General features: G+C 40.5%; 1 protein-coding gene across 1 annotated transcript in view; it reads left to right on the top strand.

The window, feature by feature from the left end:
- The window catches only part of zfpm2a (zinc finger protein, FOG family member 2a), a 148,347-nt gene that overhangs the window by 77,218 nt on the left and 51,439 nt on the right, over positions 1-19,690 (top strand). Inside the window, exon 4 of the mRNA XM_026924617.3 lies at positions 7,544-7,668. Coding sequence (XP_026780418.1) covers positions 7,544-7,668 — 125 coding nt within the window. The remainder of the gene's footprint in view (positions 1-7,543; positions 7,669-19,690) is intronic.

The raw sequence follows: 19,690 nt of genomic DNA, 5'->3' as shown, positions 1-19,690 counted from the left end.
AATTTTTGCTTTTTTGTGTCCTTTTGCATTCAAAAGAATGTTCACATTTTATTCAGTCAGTTAATACTCTCATTCACTACACAAAATAAACAAAATAATGTCTTAAATCCTTTCCCAATATTGCTAGACCATCCAAAGGAAGTCGTGCCGCCTTTTACAAATGGATCGGATGGTCAAAACTTCCTCTCCAAAGAATGAAATTTGAGTCCAGCAGAAGGATTTTGTCAGAGATAGTGAGCATAAAGGAAAAAGAGGGCTGGGGTGAGAGAGGGAGAGAGAGAGAGGCGGAGAGAGAGGTGGAGAGAGAGAGACAGAGGGAGAAAGAGAGCGAGGTAAAAAGGTCCTCCTGTGTTTTAACACAAGTGTCTGAACAGGAGATAATGGCGAGACTGTGGGATATAAATGATGCATTTGCTTCTCTCGGCCCCGATAATGGTGGTTTTGGGGAAAGGGGGGGAAAGTTCATCGCTCTCTTATCAAAGCGCTCTGACATTTCTCCTTCAGCTGTAAAATTTCATATCGCATATCTCTCTTTTTTTCGAGCTCGAAGGCCCTTTTTGTGGAGCAATACGCCACATTCCATTTCTGCCCCATATGCTTTGGCCGGTATATTAATTTAGGGCCCTGTTTGGCCCCACTGTAGTGATATTCCCGATAGCTCGAACACCACTTTCACTTTTCTTATGACTCTCATGGCTTTTAGAAACTGCTAGATATCTGTGGGGTGTTTATAACACACTGCTGTAGCATTTAGATTTGGTTCTTGTGTTCAGTTATTTAAGAAAAACCTTACAATTAATATTGTCAGGGGTTCGCAAATGTTTTGCAGTCCTTTTAACTCTAGAAATAAAAAAAAAAACATGGGCCCACTCAGTACAGAATTATTTTATAAACATAATATTTTATGAAGTACTCAAATTAAGGATGGGCAATGTGGTGAAAATATCACGATTCTTAAAGACATTTCTATGATACACGATATGTATCACAATATATAGGCTTGCTAACTTCTACAGAAATAGACGTTATCTCTGGATGATGGGGTGAATGCTTTTCTGTTGCCTCACTCAGAAGCCAACATACGTATTAATTGTTCGTTTAAATTTTAACGAAATACACCATTCATGAAATATCAGTTAAGGGAAACTTGATGTAAAGCGTTACCAAGCAATCAACAGGAGTCCTATCTTCAACCCTCTAATTTGAGTTGATTGTTATGGTCTTGAGGTTCTTGTGTGAATTTGATCTTGCAGTTCTTCACATATGACATATCTGTGCTTCTATCTTTTGGGACTTTCTCCAGCAAAAAGGACAGAATGGCAATCCACACTGTCAGAAAAAAATGTACCTTTGCTTGCCGGGGTGGTATCATCAAGGGTACATCTTTTGTCCCTTTAGTATGTCGTTTTTTTATCTAGGAAGGTGCATGTGGTGTACCTTTAATTAGCTTTTAAAGAAAAGCTTTAAGGATACATCAGTGGTCCTTAAGGTCCAAATATGTACCTTAAATTATTTTTAAAGATATAAAGATACATACTAAAGGTACAGAAGGTGTCCCCTTGATGATACCACCCTAGGGACAACTACAGTATTCTGAGAATGTGTTGTCCAGTTTGCTTCTGCTCCTTTATGACTACAACCACCATACTTGTTTGGAAATCTATAAACAGTGTACAGCCTGCCTGTGTGATTATTGTAGGACATGTAGGTCATTCTGAAAATATTTTTATAGCACATTATCACACTGCTTGTATAACTGTATAGATGGGATAATAAAAAATTGACGACTCCTCGCAAACCATTTCACCATTAATTATGAAGCAGACAGATGCCTATGTGGAGCATCTTTTTGAGGGTGCTATCGAGAAGAGGATCTGCCCCCAAACAAAAGGGACATTCATGCCTCTGCCAAGTATCTGCAGGGGCAGGCCTCCGAGAGGAGCGACAGATGATGATCTTATCAAGGGAGGAGGGGAGCGATGGAGGGATTTAGGGGTGGACCAGAGAGCTTGCTCTTTGGTCAAATTGTCAGCTGCTCTTTGCCAGGATCGTGGCATTTTTGTACTAGGTGAAGAGAGACCTGGAGTGGTGGAGCCTTGTGATGCATGCACAAATGTAAAGGGTTGGAAAATGATGTACAGTAGACACCGTATATCAACATTATGTTTAAGAGTTTGTAGAGTGGTTTATTAGAAATATATATTTTTTTTACAAATAAATGACACATACATAGCTTGACCACAGCACACTCATTCCATTTATACAGCACAGTCTTACTTCAAGGGTTGTTTGGATGGTTAAAGGTACAAGCTTTCTAAAAGGGTTTGACCTGAAATATTTCCTAAAAGGGAAAACTTCTAGCATAGGGATCAAGACTGTCTAGGGCAGTAGATAGAACTTTTTTTTCTTTTCCTACATTTACCCCAGCAACAGTTTTTCACCTTGTGAAACTCTACATTGATGTCTAGTGCATGTTCCTATCTTGTGTTACTGTCAGATTTCTTCTTGCTAAATATGAAGAGGTTTTGCCCAGAAATATAAATTTTGAGGGGAAATTTTGAGTACATCACTGTCTACCAGTATCAGAAAACATTGACATAGTCCTTGCTGCAGAAGCAAAAGTCCAGGGGGTTTAGCTGGACCTGATCAAACTCTTCTTATGAGCCTAACCCCAACCCTAACCCACGAGATGCTCACCATCAAACACACTGGATACACTCCAGACTAAAACTCACTGAGTAGTCTCCAACACCTGGACTTGGATTGCATCAGGTCCGACTCCACCTCTCAGACTTTTGGTTAGATTCTGCCCAGGTACAGGAAACTGCATCAGATCTGACTCCACCAATGGGACTTTTGGTTCAACTCCGACCAGGTACGAGGAGTTGCATCGGGTCTGACTCCACACTCCGGACTTTTGGTTTGACTCCACCCAGGTACGAGGAGCTGCATCAGGTCTGACTAATCTCTGGAACCATAAACCATGGATACTTTAATAGTGAGGGAGATGGACACTTACAACCATCCCTGGTAGTCATAACACTGCTTAGTTTCTCATTTGTAAAAAGTTAAACTCTCCTCAACTTTTTCATGGAGTTCATTCCACCCAATTGTCGCCAAAAATTGCCCACGCTCACTGAAAATGAATGACTTCTGGCCGCTTTGTTGTGTCGTGTCTCTGCTGGTTTGAATGCTGGCATAAAAAAATATGTACAGATAAAATATGGTCCTCTGTAAAAAGGATCAACTCAAGAAAAAATAATTACCATGTTAAATCTGTTAAGACCACTATATTAAAGAGATCTTTACTATCTGTATTCAGAATTTTTAAGAATTCGAATAAAAATCACAATTATTAACCTTTATTCAGAGTTTCGAAAAAGGTGTGACCATCAACCATCAACCCCCTGCACTAGATTTAGCCATTCCTAGCTTGGCTTGTTTGCGAGATGGTGTTGAATCAGTAGAATATCATTCCTATAACCACTCGAAGAGCCCAAAGAAAATATCTCAGAAAAAACGCCCTTCAGATTGTAGCTCTAAATGGTCCACCAGTCAGAGTGAGCAATCTTGTCACAACTATTTCTGACCTCAGCGATCCAGTGGCCTATGCCACATCATTCTTCACGGGCTCACGAGCTTACATCTCCAAACATGCAGACACACACAGCTCTGACCGCACATGCTGGAGATAAGACGCCGTTGGATGACACCACTGTTTATCCCCTCGCAGTGTATCTGGAATGGTGATGGCTGTCTGGAAAGCGCCAGCATTTTCCCATCCTTTCCATGATGGATCAGTGTGGATATTTTCCTGCCGTATATCTCGATCTCATTATCCATAAAGAGACGACATCTAAGCGCTGGTGGCAAATGGAGGGATGAAGGGAGGTGTTGATTATGCGTCCCAGGGGCTGGCCGTGATAGTGGAGTCTCTCCTCTCGGGTTTGTTTCGAATCCACAACAGCTGGGAGGAAGCGGCCTTGGAACGGCCCACAAACAACTGGCAGACGATCACAATCCAACTCCAAATACCCTCCTGCCACATGCACAGCTCCAAACAGATGCATGGACACACACCAACTGCAGCAAGGACTGCGCTGAAAGTGTCAAGCGGAGGCAAAATGGAGCGTGTGTGTGTCTTTTAAGGCCAGGAGGTCTTATCAGAGTAGGGACACACTTGCAATCAGTGTGTGTAGAGAGGTTTTGTGTATGTATTTTCATGAAAATGATGAAATCTTGCAATTGTCTTGCAAGATTATCAGAAGCAGTAAAATCAAAAGAGATGCTAAGTAGTGAACAGAACCCTACTTCTGATAGCTGTGTTTTGTACACTAAGGTACAGATTGCTATACTAAGCTTGACTAATCCTTACAGATTTAAAGATTCATATCTCTGATGACTGATAACCCTGTCATAAGTTTGTCATTCATTTGACAAGAACACAACACTACAGTAGACCAATGCTTTCCATATATTCTATGCTGCTATATTACCTATATAAAATCAAATGGGTTTTAGTGTGGAGTCAGCCATTATACATTATATTGAACATTATATAACACTTTTAATCCAGAAGACATTGACCAGGGGTGTCCTATGTTATCCACAAAGGGCCAGTGTAGGTGCAGGTTTTCATTCCAATCAAGCAGGAACCACACCTGATTCCACCTGTTTAATCAGTTGACTTGGCTTTCAATAGACACAGTTGTGGCTTTTGCTTGGTTGGAATGAAAGCCTGCATCCACACCAGCCCTTTCCAGATAAGATTGGACACCCCTGACATTGACTTTCAACAACCGCATATAGAGAGCCACTCACAAAAACAATACAACATGATAATTAGCAAATCAGCCAGTGGACCAACAACCTTACGTAGTCAACTACATGGCTGATTCCCATAGTTAAACCAGGCTAGTTCAAATCTGTGATTATTAGGGAAACCTGTAGGAATGTAGTTGCAGTGTAACTTACTGAAGCGCCAATGCTAACAGAGACTAATCAGCTAATGCCAATTTTTCTTTATCTACAAAGACCTTAAAACATGGCTGGTTAGTTTGGTGACCTACTTAATGAATCTCCCAGATCATACTGTCAGCGTAGACGTCAGTCATTTACATATGATGGCAAGCTCGTAAGCGACCTGTTGGGTATGTGTCGTTATCAAGGCGGCTGTGATATTTAGCAAACAAGTCACCTTATGCACAAGCAAGGGAATGCTGGTGAATTTCCATACAAGCAAGCCGACAAGGCCGAGTGTTGGTGATACATGGCTGATATTTAAAGAGAGAAAAACGCCCTAGAGTAGGTCAGTATAAAGTTCAGGGCTCACGTCGGTCCTTCAGCCTAACAAAGAGCGTGCAAAATGAGCACGAAGGCAGATGCTACAGTATTTACTACAGATCTTATAGAGTGGTACACTGTCTGATTTTAGTTTGAGAGTAGCTAATGGTATCCTTCATGATCTTTCACTACTTAGCAGTTGATTGCCCTCTGACAAGGAATAAATTAGTGATTTTAATAATAATTATGGAAAAAATGGTGCCAAGACCCGGAAGAAGATGTTTGAGGATACTCGGATGGCTCAGGAGGACAAAGAAGAGCTAAACGGGGTCAGCAGAGAAGTAATATCACAACTTAGTTCATTCTGATCTGGCCCGGAAGCATACACTTGAGCCGCATATGTCTACTCCCCTTCCATTCCTTCCAAACAGACCCTCATGATACAGAGATGCCGTTATCATAACTGTTTGATTAATCGCCTTCCTAAAAAAGTAAACTAAATCAGCCTGATAAGATAGCGAGGCTCGGGGAGCTAGCGGAGCGTTAGCTGCAGCACAGCTAATTAAGGCTGAGATCTGTACAGTTCTAACAAGAGGCCTTGGCCCCTTCCTGGAAAAACAGAAATAGACCCCGTAGAGGCAGCCAGAAAGCCTGTAATGTCTCAGTGAGGCTTTATCGGCGAGAGGGAGGCGCTCGTTCAGGAGAGGTTAGCATCCTGTCGCTTCGATAAAGTCCATCTGATGGAGAGCAGCTATGAGAACAGGTGGACACAGCGTGGAGTTTGTGTCATACACACTCACTCTGTCTCACATGGCTAAGGAAAGAGGCCCATTACAAGAATTATCAAGAATTTCACAGCATGTACTTAGATAGTCAATCTTAACGGTTGTATAGTGATTAGCATATGAAAGAGGAAAAGTGATCCCAGATCAAGCCTAATCTTTAATCAGGACAAGTGCACATGGACCATGTGATCTGTGACTTGATAAGTTGTTCTCATTCTGATTCCTGATTCCGCTACAAAGAAAAAGCAAAAATAAATGCCAATTTGTGGAATTATATTAAACAAGATTCAATCATTCTATACTACTAAGTCAAAAAGTTAGCTTTTTAATATATAAATATTTATATTTTTATTGTGTTTGGAAATAAATCTGTGTTCACGTCATAGCTGTGGAAACCAAAGTCACTAGCACACAACTCTAATGCTATGGTGGAAGGGAGTCAAATTTGCACATGCGCAGTACAGCTTAGTTTTTCTTCCAGCCGCAATAGCCGTCCCTGCTGCCATCGTTGCTGCCAAGTTCCTATTAACACACAAAACAATGAACATTGTGTGTTATAACTACAGGTTACTATATTGAAGAAATTTGATGCATTGCAACAGTTTGAACATGAAGAACATTGAAGCAAACCGGATGATGTTCAGATTTTATTTCTATTTCATAGTTGATTTTTCTCAAACTAAAACAGTTGACTTATTGTACTTTTAATTGTTGTATTCATAAGCAATGTGCATCAGTTCACTGTAATTTATTGGATGTTTTTAACTGATACACCCTGCAGTGTGGTAGGAAGGTTTGAAAAAGTGTGGTCCTTTTTTCGAGACCTGTAAAAGTATAGAAATTCAGAAAATGTTTTGGAAAAAGTATGGATATAAACAAAAGATACTATGTGGGTTTAGTTTATTTGACAACACAAAGCAAGATTACATCTCAGCTTGTTCATAAAGTTATTGACTTATTTCTGTTGTGGTCCTTGACTGTGGAAGCACGGTTTGATCCTGAGATTGAGTTACTGTTTTGTGGAGTATCCCATATTCTCCCAGGGTTCATCAGGGTTTCCTCCAGGTTCTCCGGTTTCCTTGTCCTAAATCTATTCCAGTAGGTGGATTGGCAACTTTAAATTACCCCTAGGTGTGAATGAGTGTGTGCATGGTGTTTCATGATGGATATCCCATTCCAAGTGTATTCCTCAGTTATTCCGAGTGTTCCAAGGATAGGCTCCGGATCTAAGATAGTGTAGTTACTGAAGGTGAATGAATGACTGACATTTTTTTCTGTCTTTATGAGAGTTCCTCACCTTTTGGAATAGGAAATTTAATAAAAAACCTGGAAAAGGAAGGGTCTGAATTTTTCTCTGTAAGAACCCTGTTTAAATTTATACTTTTCACTTTTAGTAAGAAAATTCCTGTTATTCTTGTGTATTAGGACATATTATGACGGCTGTAACTGACCCAGAGTTCTGCTTTGTCTCACAGGAGAACTAGACCTGCTGAACAAAGATGGCGAGCGGCGGGTTCAGAGTCGTCAGCAGCTTCCCGTAGGGACCACGTGGGGGCCGTTCGATGGCAAGATCGAGATGAGCAATGATGGAACAAACCTGGTACATTCCTGTTTTTCCCTTTCCAATTTCCACCAACTGCACAAATACTGATTTAAATCCAGATATGCTAAGCCATTTTAGGTGCAATAAGGATACAAAAAAAAAAAAAAACATGCGTATTATGTTGTGAACCTGCTGCATGAACCTAAACGTGTGGTTTATACACTATGTACATGGCAACACACATAAGTTATGCATTTGAAGTCATAGTTACATATTCAATTTAAGAAAAGTTTGGAAAAGTAAAACTGATCACTTTTGCATGGATTTGTCTCAGCCTCTTAAAACCAGACATACTATGTAACGTGTGGAACCATACACACAAAACCTCTTCACATGCTTGGAGAGAATGTGACAGAGATGGAGAAACCACTTTTTTTTTTCTTTTCAAAGAGCAGTCAATTCATGCCCTTATTTTACCTAATTAATCAAAATAACCAGTGCATCATTTCTGTAATATAATTGTGAAATGAGAAATTGCTCCAAACACCTAAGTCTTATGAAGGAAAAAATTATAGTTTACTATTTATCCACTCTACGTTTTTCTTTTAAATGGGTCAAATGCCATATTTGTATTTATATGCTCCTAATTCCTTGGTTTCCAAATGTCAGACTTGTTCACTGCCAGACTCCTGTTATTTTTCCTCAAAGTTCCCTCATTTCCTATTTCTGCTTTCTAGAAAGTTCCCAGCACGGGAACATTTGAGCCAGTTATGCCGATTTAATGAAGAGAGAGCACGAGAGGGAGAGAAATGAAAACCTCCCATGACATTTGAGCACAAACCAAACACATGGCTGCGACTGTCTCTGAGTCAAATTGGCCTCCAACAGAAGCCTTTGAAGTGGCTCTATTTTAACCATTTAATCTGCATATTTTATGACTAAGTGCTTTAATTGGTGAATGTTGAGTGGAGGCCAAGCCTCGATTGAATGAAATTATGATCTGTTATGTTTGATGGTAATTTTCAGAACGGCTCAACAAAAAGCAGTTAGTGTTAAGTTTCCTTTAACTATTTAAAATGGTGGAGAGAGACAGAGAGAGACAGAGAGAGACAGAGAGAGACAGAGAGAGAGAGAGAGAGAGAGAGCATGTTGACCCTGCTCATCTGTAGTCCTTTAGGCTTTAGCATTTCTTTTGAATGTGGATTAATTAAGAACCACTTATTAAAAATGGTAACGAATCCCAAATTTGTCCTGGTATGAAACATAAGGAAGTGGCCATGTGGAGTTTGGCCTCTGAGGCGTTGTTCTCGGGGATTACTTCAATATATTTTGAATGATTTTTTGAATGATTATGATTTTATTCAATCATTTCCCTTAACACTTAGCATTTTTTTTCATGGACCTAAATCAGTTTTAATTTAAATTATGCTGTTACTCTGTTACTGTTCAATAACGTTAAACATTTGGGGCAGGAATGGAATCTGATGTGACATTCTGCTGTTGTAGGCCGTCCGCCTCAAGATCAATGTGTTGTGCATTTTGAGATGCTTTTCTGTGTGGCACATCTGTAAACAGTGGTTATTTGAGTTACCAAAGCCTTCCTGTGAGCTCAAACCAGCCTGGCCATTCTCCTCTGAGCTCTCTCTCATCAACAAAGTGTTTCTGCCTGCAGAACTGTCACTCGCTGGGTGTTTTTTGTTTTTAGCTCCATTCTCTGTAAACTCTACAGGTTCTTTTGTGTGAAAATCTCAGGAGATCAGCAGTTTCTGAAATACGCAAACCAGCCCATCTGGCACCAACAAATATATCACGATTAATCACATTTTTTGTTCATTTTTGATGTGAACATTAACTAAAGCCCTTGACTTGTATCAGCATCATTTTATGCATTGCACTGCTGCCACATGATTGGCTGATTTGGACAATTACATGAATGTGCAGGAGTATAGGTGTTCCTAGTGAGGTGAACACTGAGTGTATATCAATATTATTTCTGTTGCATTTGATCATTTGATAAATATTACTATACAGTACCAGTCAAATCTTCCTCTGTCAAGGTTTTCTTTATTTTTACTACTTTCCTCATTTTGCAATAATAGTAAAGATATTTATACATTGACTGATAAACCACAGCTGTGTAAAATCTGATTAAAATGTCTTTAAGATCATGAAAACCCTAAATTAAGTGAAATGAATTAGTTAATGTCCAAATTTTTCTGACTTGTACTGTATACCACAATAAGCACTGTATTATATCTGAAGTCAAAAAAAGTGACGAGCTTCAGTATGACCCCTGAAGGTATGGATGGTAAAAATAAAATGAGATGATCACAGAGATCAGCCATTCTTGCACATCATGCAATCTTATCTGCCCGTTTTTCTGAATTTCTAAGCCATTTCGAAGAACGTGTGACCCTGACTGCTTTTAAATCAGACTGCCATTCCAAATGCATTTGATTGAAACCACTGAGGTAACCAGGCGATATCGACTCGACTCTGGTGGTTGGTGGTACATGAACCGTCACCTCACTATCTCTTTGTCCTAATATCACCTGATAATCAGAATGTGATTGCTCATTCACGTGAAGACGGGAGGTTGTGGGTTCAGTTTGAACGGATCGGATGCAGTCTCAGTAGATGTCTGAGCAGGTATTGAGGCTCGAGCAGGCCAGCAGTGAGGCTCTGAGTCTGATGGATGGGGAAGGAGGGATGTGGGTCGAAGCACAGAGAGTGCATTAATGTAGCCTCCTTAGACTGTGATGAAATTGGAGAGACAGAGACATTAGAGCCAGAGAGAGAGAGAGAGTTCATAAGTAAAAAAGTATCATATGAAAAAAGTACATGAATGCAGATATAAGAATATGAATATTCTCACAATATCTACAATAAAGTTAGAAGTATGGTATATTGTAATGTGGTAACCCAAACAAATGTGATTTCTGTTTTGAGGGTTTTTTGGTTTTGTTTTGTTTTTTTTGTTTTTTTTTTTAAAAAGTTGGAGTTAGGCAATATTCTGGAAGTACTCTTGATATCCCTGGCATCCTTTGTATGTGCAATATCGTAAAAGTTACGTATCGTAAAACAGGACAGGACGTGTTGTTATGAAAAAATAATCAACGACTAAGTGGCGTGATGGTGTGTTACAACCCCAAAGTTGATTATTTTCCAATAACAGCACATACCAAAGTGGTTTATTCCTCTTATACCACAGTACTTTGCCAGTGCTAACAGTTTGTACTCATTAAAGAAGATATGTCATGAATCATTCATAGTTACATGTAAAAAATTTTAAAAAATGCAGCTTGTTACTGAAAAAGCACAAAGTGCAAATCCTCCAATCTGAAGACTTAAAGGAACAGCTCTGCCTCTGACTGTTACAAAGCACTGACACTGGAGACTCCTTCCAAAAATGTTAAATAAGCATCTGCTCATAGAAAACGTAACCGTATCAACAATTATACACCTTTTAAAAATCCGTTAATGTGGATCGTTTGTCATACAATTCGAGCGCATTAATATAAACCAATGATTTGGATATGAATATCTTGAGTAATATCTGGTTTGATGCCTGACATTTCTCTTATTATATTGTCATATTCAGCTTTATTGTTACTGTTGATATGGTGTGTATCAATACTCCTCTGCTTTTACTTTATTACTGTCAGTTTCATTACTCTTGATTTTGGCAATCTTATAATCAATGCTGTCAGGCCTTTAAAGTTAATGTGAATTAAAGTGAATGGAACTGAATAGAGAGAGAGAACAGAAAGACAGTGTGACAAACAGGGTGAGAGAAAGTCATGGAGAAAGAGAGCGTGAAAGAGAGAAATAGACTGAAAGAGGTAGAGGAAGGGAAGGTGGCGGACGGAGAAAGACTGAGGGCATCTGAAGGTTTTGATGAAGTGAGCAGAGGCCAGGCGGATGCTTGGAGTTTGCTGTGGTCCCAGCAAAGCGTGACATTGTGTGTGTCAGGGTGTTCGCGGGTGGGTAAATGATCCGTTCAAATGATTTATGAGTCAGTGAGTCACTGCTCACAAATGTTCCAGTTATTGATTTAATACAGTGAAGTGTTTACTGTGATGCTGTTAGAAAAGGACTGTAAGGTAGTGCTTCCTGCCTATCATATAGCATATTTAAAGTAAATCATTCACATTGTTTACCAATCTTTTATTCAAATAAGACTATTTATCTACTATTGTGTCACTCACAAAATTTCACTTAATTTCACTTCTTTCAATTCATTCATTCATTCATTCATTCATTCATTCTTAAACCATAATGTAGAATAGTGCCATTTTCCAAATTATATAAGATGGATACCTAAACAAAAACAAGAAATCAAGCTAATAAAATATGAATAAAACAATAACTAATATGTTTTCAATTACAGAAAGCTAGGTTGGGGACAAAACTTCAATATATAAAATAGCTGAAAGGTGGAAAAAAAAACTGACCATAATTTCTTTCTCCACAAAAAAGAAAAAAATGAAGAAAATGAAGATTTCCACCAAAGCTCAGTAGAAATCCAGATTCTATGAATATGCAAATTGGAAATTCCCCCAACCACCCTCTTCTTTGGGTAAACTGGTATTGTAAAGCCTACATTACATACTGGAAGCTGACTGGCTCTTACATTTTATGACACATTACCACTTGTCTGTCATATGTTCAAGAATTTTTAAGTAATTAATTGGTTTTACTAGGAATGAATCCTCGTAAAAGAATTTAAAAGGGTGACTATACGCTCATCTGAAGTTCAGCAATCTAAAGTCCAACATCAACCTGGTTTAAATTGAGCATATGTGGAGAAAGGTGTCTAGGATTTCTGCTGAAAATGTTGCTCTTGGGAATAAAATGTCTGCTTTTTGTGTACTCAGCACACATTAAGTCCTCGTACAGACCTTTTCACTTGAGCGCTCTTGCTCAGTCTTTTCCTCTCCATCTCACTCTCCGCATCTCCCTTTTTTCTGTTCTCTCCAGCTGTCTGTCTCTCTCATATCCCACAGATCAATTAGGTCATTAGAGCCCAATTACGCAGCAGGCCTTGTCCAGGTGAGGCACCAGCTCTCTCTCCTCTCTCTCTCTCTCTCTCTCTCTCACTCTCTCTCTCTCTCACTCACTCACTCACTCTCACTCACACACACACACACATACACACATACACAAACACACATATACACACACCCCTCTCAAATTAACACAAATTAATGATGACACTGGGATATAAATGTCTGCTGAGCAGTGGTCGGTATGCCAGTCCGGGTCGAAGTTATCGAGTAGCAGGTGTCTCCATCACGGTAATTACCAGGCCTGGACTTACTGTGGCTCTCCTGCCCGGTGTCTGATTTAAGTGTCCATAATTGATTTGGAAGCAGACTAATAATGGAACCCGTTTTTAGGAGGGACCTCTAAAATGGCCATTAGTGTGGCTTTCAGGCTCAATGTGGCGCTAATGAACGAACACGGTGCTAATTATACTCTGAAAGCTGGGATCTGTTGTTGAAAAGCGCGTCCTGTTTTCTGTATTCCAAAGGTTAGGAAGTAAAACGTACCTCCATCAGTGCTGTGGTGTGCATTACCTGCATGGAGCGTTCAGGAGAGGAAAAATGACAAGATACTGTCTTCATTTCCAGTGAGAGGGAGGGAGAGTGCGAACGAGAGCCTTTTATTCCGTAATGTAGCGGGAGGTTAGATGCGGAGGGCAAGAACAGGAGGAATTCTTCAAGCTGTCACTCCTCCATTTATCACCTCCCTCTCTCCTCACCACTCCCTCTGACAGGCTCATTGTTCGTGGCCCAAAGTTGAACAAGTATCGGCGTGGCCCATTTTGTTTATTTATTTATCCCCCCACCCCCCATACCAAAATTATATTTTTCTTCTTGTCATTACTTCATTAATCAGGAGCCTGAACTTCTGAAAAATGTTTTGTTTAGGAGGCTGCAATCTGTTTAGCAGTGCAGGGATATATGTGTGTGTGTGTGTGTGTGTATATGTGCGATACAGTGTGTGTGTGTGTGTGTGTGTGTGTGTTGTTAATCTGTGCCTGTGGCAGGTTTCCCCTCCGAAACGCAGCACTAAGCAGCGGTATCGCGCGCCTATTGTTGTAGCCTCTGTCATAGCAAGGAGAGCCTGATGCAGGCCTGGACTGGCCTGATAAGGAAAGAGTATTCAACATGGCTGGAAAGGAGAATCAGTGGGACTTGAGAGTGGAGTGTGGATGGAGCACACACACATGCACACATGCTCACACACACTCTGAAATGCATGCACACCCACGTTCTTTCTTATATCACTCACACATGCCGGACCAATTATTTACAGTTACATCTAATTATAAATGTATGCGGTATTTATATCCTCATAACTAAGGAACTATCTAAGCAGAGACAAGCCAAAGCAGTAAATCTTTTTTACATATTTCCATCAGCTTATACTTTATCAGTCTAGAAATCTCCCCTGTCAGTGGCTGGTAATGCAGTCTGGTATCAGGCAGTAACAGGATTTTAATTCCATGTTGGGCACACAAATGATTTTGGCGTCCAGAATGTGGCTTTATCTAATGAAATATTAGGCGGCGAACCAATTTGTGATTGCATGCTTCAATTACTTGGTTGGGCTTTGCCCCAATCGCCAGGCTGGGGCCACCTCAGATGGCTCAAATGGTAATGATCTTGCTATTTTTTCAGAAACATTGCTATTCATTTTGTTGCAAAAATGCCAGAGTGCCCAGTTAAACAAAACTTATCTCCATGATGCAACTTAGTGTCAGGTTTTAGATCCAAAACAACAAAAACTATATACACTGAGCATTGGTTATTGGTTATTCAAAAAATAAATCACCACACCACAAGTTGGATGACGATTCTAGATCTAAAATCAGCCTACCACTGAACATCGAGGCTGCTTAAGAAGACTTCTTTAAAATATGCCTCTCAGCTTCCTGGACAATCCAGCTCCAGAGGGATATAGCGGAGCAGGGTCATGACCTTGCAGAGGAGGGGTATATGGGATGCATTGTTCTTTTTTCATCTCTAAAGGTCCCCTCTCAGTGAGACGACAGGGTTGTGTTCATCGCACACAGCGTTTCCCAGGGCTACAGCTGAGCAGCGCTTAGATAATACATAGTCGACTTCATCTACAAGTGAACCTGACATTCAGTCCCCCCCCCACCACCCCACCTCTCTTTTTTTTATTTCCTCCATCAGCTCAGACAGGCAAGCAGATACAGCACCGGGGACGATAAGCAGAAGCGCATTGTGACTCAAGTGACGGCAACGTAGCTTGGCACGATTGCAGGAAATGATGTGATCGTATTTACCATGTCTCCAAATGCAGTGCGATGACTTGAGTCGAAGTTTGTGAATGCCACCCGCTGATACATGCTACAAAAATGTCATTCAGTGATGTCTTTTTTCCCCAGTTCTGGGGTGTAACACTCTAAATAGCGATGTTTATTTACTGTTTGAGCTTTTTTTTTTTTTTTTTACTCAGAGTCTAATATTTGGCTAGGTTCCTTAAGAATTTTGCTCAAAGCATGATCTTTACAATTTGTTAGACAAGCACCTGGTGAGACAGCAAGTTCAAGCTGATTTCAGGTCAGAGAAATGCCAGCAAGAGGAGGAAATCTCAGGAGTGTGCTGGTTTGAGAGCAGGACAGAGAGGGAAACTTGTGGGTGTTCTCCAATTATGGATATGCTAATGAGATGGGAAGTTCCCTGAAGTAGGCTGGGCTGGTCTGATCTAACTGGCCAGAGATATTTCAAGGTTCATCTTCAGTAAGCACTTTATCCTGGTCAGGGCTGCAGTGGATCCCAAGCCTACCTCAGAATATTTGGTGCAAGGTGGGAATACACCCTCAATGGCACACCAGTCCATTAGGAGGGCACCATATGAACAGTCCTTCACGCCTAGGGGCAGTTTAGTATAGCCAATCCACCAGCATGTTTTTGGGAGGTGGGAGGAAATTGGACATCCCAGAGGAAACCAACATGGGCACAACAAGGGAAACTCCAAACAGAGGGTTCTTTACCTGAGTTCAAGTTCGAACCAGGGACCGTGAAGCTGTGAGGCAGCAATATTACCCTCTGTGCCATCATGCTGCCCTTCTAGGTAGCCCTGATAAGGAAGTATTTAGTATGAGATTTTTTGGAACAGAATGTCTCTCAGGTTAGGAATAGTTGGAGATGGCCTAAAAGAAATGTGATGCAAATTAAGTTACCATGTTTATCTAAACACCTTCAATTTCCTGAGACACCTTCATCCCTAAATCATCAGATTTAACCTTTGGAACATAGAAAATTTTTTGTCCCATATACGAAGATTTGCAATAGTATCATGGGTAGCTTCAAGTGTTTTGAAATCAAGGACCATTTGGTGATCTTCAGGACATTAATCCGCTTTAATCAGGACACGATCAGCAAGACTGTACACAGTATTTTCTCCCTTGGTTTGTACAAGGAGATCTTGCCAAAGGTGTGGCCATACACCAATAAACTCTACAGCAAACATAGCCGAGTGTGATTGAGAGGGGTATGAGCGGCACCAGCTGCTTTGCCATCTGTCACTGTCAAGGCTCCCTTTATGGGACACCGAAGCATCTTCCTGGAAAAAGCAGCCGAGATAATCCGCAATTGTTCTTGTTCGCAAACACGAGTCCCCCATTGGAATTCCACATTACACTCCGAGAGCGAGCTAATTGGTAGTGAAGCGAGTGAAGTGGGCGAGGTGGCTGGCTGACCCATTCACACACAAACACACACATTTTTAAGTATCAGTAACTGTTTGTGACATTTGAAATTTGGCAGTCCTCTTTAAAAGACCATGTGGTTATGTTGAATGCATTTCCTTTGGTTCTGATTTTTTTTTTTTGTCAATTTGAAATATTCTACAGTGGCATTTGAGTTTAAGCTTGTTTTCAAATGCAATGTATAATTCATAACATGACTCGTGTCCCTGTCTTAGATCTGACACTTAAATCTCATGGTGTCCCTCTGTGTCTTGTTGGCTGAGATATCAAGCTTTAACCTTGCTTCTTTCCAAAAAAAGAGGCTAGCCCTTATACCCTACCCCCATCATGCCCTGGTGCCTCTCAGCCATCTCCAAGCACAAACTTGGTTGTATTTTCAACCTTCTCTAAAACTTGTGGTCATCCATCCACTCTCCCCTTTTTTTGGATGCCAATGATCCTACCATCTCATCACTCCAGATGGAGAAACAGCACCGAATGAAAGTATTCAGTGTGAAAATCATGATTATTTTCCTGCTCGCACGGTCATCTGGTGCGCTATCGCAGACGGTTGTCTCATGGGATTAAAACGCCCTATAGGGGCCAGAGAAGAGGATGTCTGGACAGCGTCTGGTCGTTTATCCCGGTGGTCTAGCACATCTTGTCTACAAGGCTGTCAAATATATACAGGAATATTTGGCTGCAAGAGTCGTTGATAAACTTAATTGAGTAACAAAGAAAACAGTGAACCCTTCTTCTAGCACCCAACGTTCGGAAGACTCATTGATAATGGAGTTCAAGTCTAATGCATCAGCAGGTGGCAAGTTCATCCTCGCTATCTTTTAGCAGTACCTCTGAGTAAATACTGCCTCTCTTCAAAGTGGATTTGTGATGACTTCTCGCTCAAAGGTTTGGCCTTAAAAATCATGGCATGCATCTAGTGCAGCCCTTCTGAGATTATGCAAATGGAAGCCTCTGCAACAAAGGTAGCAAAGTTCACATCCAGTGCTGTCTTGAGCTTGGTTAAGTAATATCTTTGGCATCCACTGGATTTTACCAGGCAGAGCATTGCAAAGTGTTTTAATAACCTCTTCTCAAAAGTTACACTTCTCAGAACTTGTAAAGAATTTTTAAAAGGTCACTTCGAAAACATCAGAGAATTCAGGCAGAATAAGAATTCATGAACCAAAGTAACCAGTTCCTTCAATACCACAGTTCTGTTGGTCAGAAGGCGTTGATTAGGTTTCTGTAACAGCAGATCTGACAGTAGTTCCGACAAGTTGTATAGTAACAACGTGCATGGGGACTTGTATGGCATAAGGTCCACTTAAACAGTTAAAATAAATGTGTGTAATTATTGATACAGTGAAGTTTTCTGTGAGGAGACATTTATTTCATATTTTTGGAAGGAGTCTCCAGTGGTCAGTGCTCGTAACGGTAAAGATTTTCAACACGGGACGGAGAGATTTGAGTCTTATTACCTTCAAGGGGGAAAAAATGACAACTTATTCTTTAATAATAAAAAAATGTAATCATTGGCAAATTGCTGTGGGTATAAGAGGAATAAAACACATCAGAACCCCTTGTTATTGTAAAATAATCAACTTGTGGTGGTAACAGTAACTCAGCTATCTGTCAAGCTGCATCACACCACCCTAAACCCTACTGCATTCACTATATAGGTCAAACACCATCTTCATCACGGTATTCATAACTGTATCCACTACGTATTGTGGTGTAATGTGGACTTTCCAGGGAAATGAACCCAGGCCTCGGCAGCGAGAGCACTGAGCCTAACCACTAGTCCTCCAGGGACCCATATTGCTCAACTTTTAATAATAATAATAAAATTCAAATAATTTTAAATGGGATTGTTTGGATCTGAACAGACTGAGAGGAAGAACTCTAAGATATGACTCCTATTTACAGACAGACAGACAGACAGACAGTTCAGTCAGTCGTCGTCATTCAAAAAAGTCAGTCGTCGTCATTCAAAAATAGTTTATATAATAATGATGGCATTTTTGCAATAAAAAACCAGTAATAAAGTTAAAAAATAGTTCAGTATGTGTTAAAATCAGTATTGCACATCTAAATTTCTCACAAGATAACTGTCCAAATAATTCTAGTACATTTGAAGCAATTGTGCTTCAGATGTAATAGTGAGTAGTAGTGTGTGTGTGTGTGCGTGCGTGTGTGCGCGTGCGTGTGTGAGTGCATGTATGTGTGTGTGTGAGAGAGAGAGAGAGAGAGAGAGAGAGAGTGAGAGGGAGGTGTGGTCCTGAAGGCAAGCTAAGCTTGCAGTAAACTGGATGACTTTAGACTTGGAGCATACTTCTACGCCTCAAGCTTTGGGAGAATCTAAGATACATGGAATTGGCTGCCACACACACACACACCTCGCTCCTTCCCTTTGTGCTCGCTCTCTTCTTTTTATTCATTGACACATACTTTATTGGTTGTCTTGCATTTCAGGAAGGAAAATGCAGACAGATAACCAATAAGCTGAAAAGATAGTCGCTCAAGGTCAGATAAAGGCTATTTAATGTTGTTACAATGGTGTTTGTGGAACGGACTCGGGACAAAAGCCGAGTCACTCTCCTGCATTTAGTGAAGAAATCACACATTATCGACAGATTGCTGATGTGCTCTTTACATTAATCCTTTACTTCAGTGTCAATATCTACTGTTGACACGGCAAAGTATGTTATTTAGGCCAACATAAAGCTTTTCACGGACTGAATCAGCATGCAATCAAATGGGCTTTTTTTTTTTTTTTTTTTTTACAAAAAAAGATGATTTCAAATCAATATACAGCATGCTGTCCCTGTAGTTACTGCGAGTGCTAGAAAATAATGACTTGTGGGAACCTTAATGGGTGTTCCTTAAAAGATTGGCGGCAGCGGGCGCGCGGGCGATTCTGAATTTTATCGATTTCAAAAGAAAAAGTCAATTTAACAAAGTTGAAAAGAAAAAGCCAGGGGGAGGAGGGAAGTGGAGGAGGGGGAGAAAGCATTCTTTTTCACTCAAGCAGTAAACTAAGTACGGCGCAGCGCGGCAGAGATTTCTCCCCCCCCCTCCCCCCCCCCCCCTTCTCCCATTATCTCCCACCTCACATTTGCTCTTAGGCAAGCAGTTTAAAAAGCCAAAGCGATTGAGCCAGTGATCCAATTTGAAATGCAGAAATGATTAGAGCAGCTTGCCTCATTTCATATCGAAAAAATTCTCTGATTTATGACAGGGCAGCCGCCAAGATCTATCTCCAAAGGGAATTAGCGTGCAATTTCTTCTTGCATATTTCTGTTATTTAGCCTCCCAATAGCAGATGCTGGCATGGAAAAAAATATAAAAAAT

This window comes from Pangasianodon hypophthalmus, chromosome 22 (genome assembly GCF_027358585.1).
Source record: "Pangasianodon hypophthalmus isolate fPanHyp1 chromosome 22, fPanHyp1.pri, whole genome shotgun sequence".
Classification (NCBI taxonomy): domain Eukaryota; kingdom Metazoa; phylum Chordata; class Actinopteri; order Siluriformes; family Pangasiidae; genus Pangasianodon; species Pangasianodon hypophthalmus.
Note: the sequence above shows the minus strand (reverse complement) of the source record. Positions and strands in the feature narration are given on the sequence as shown.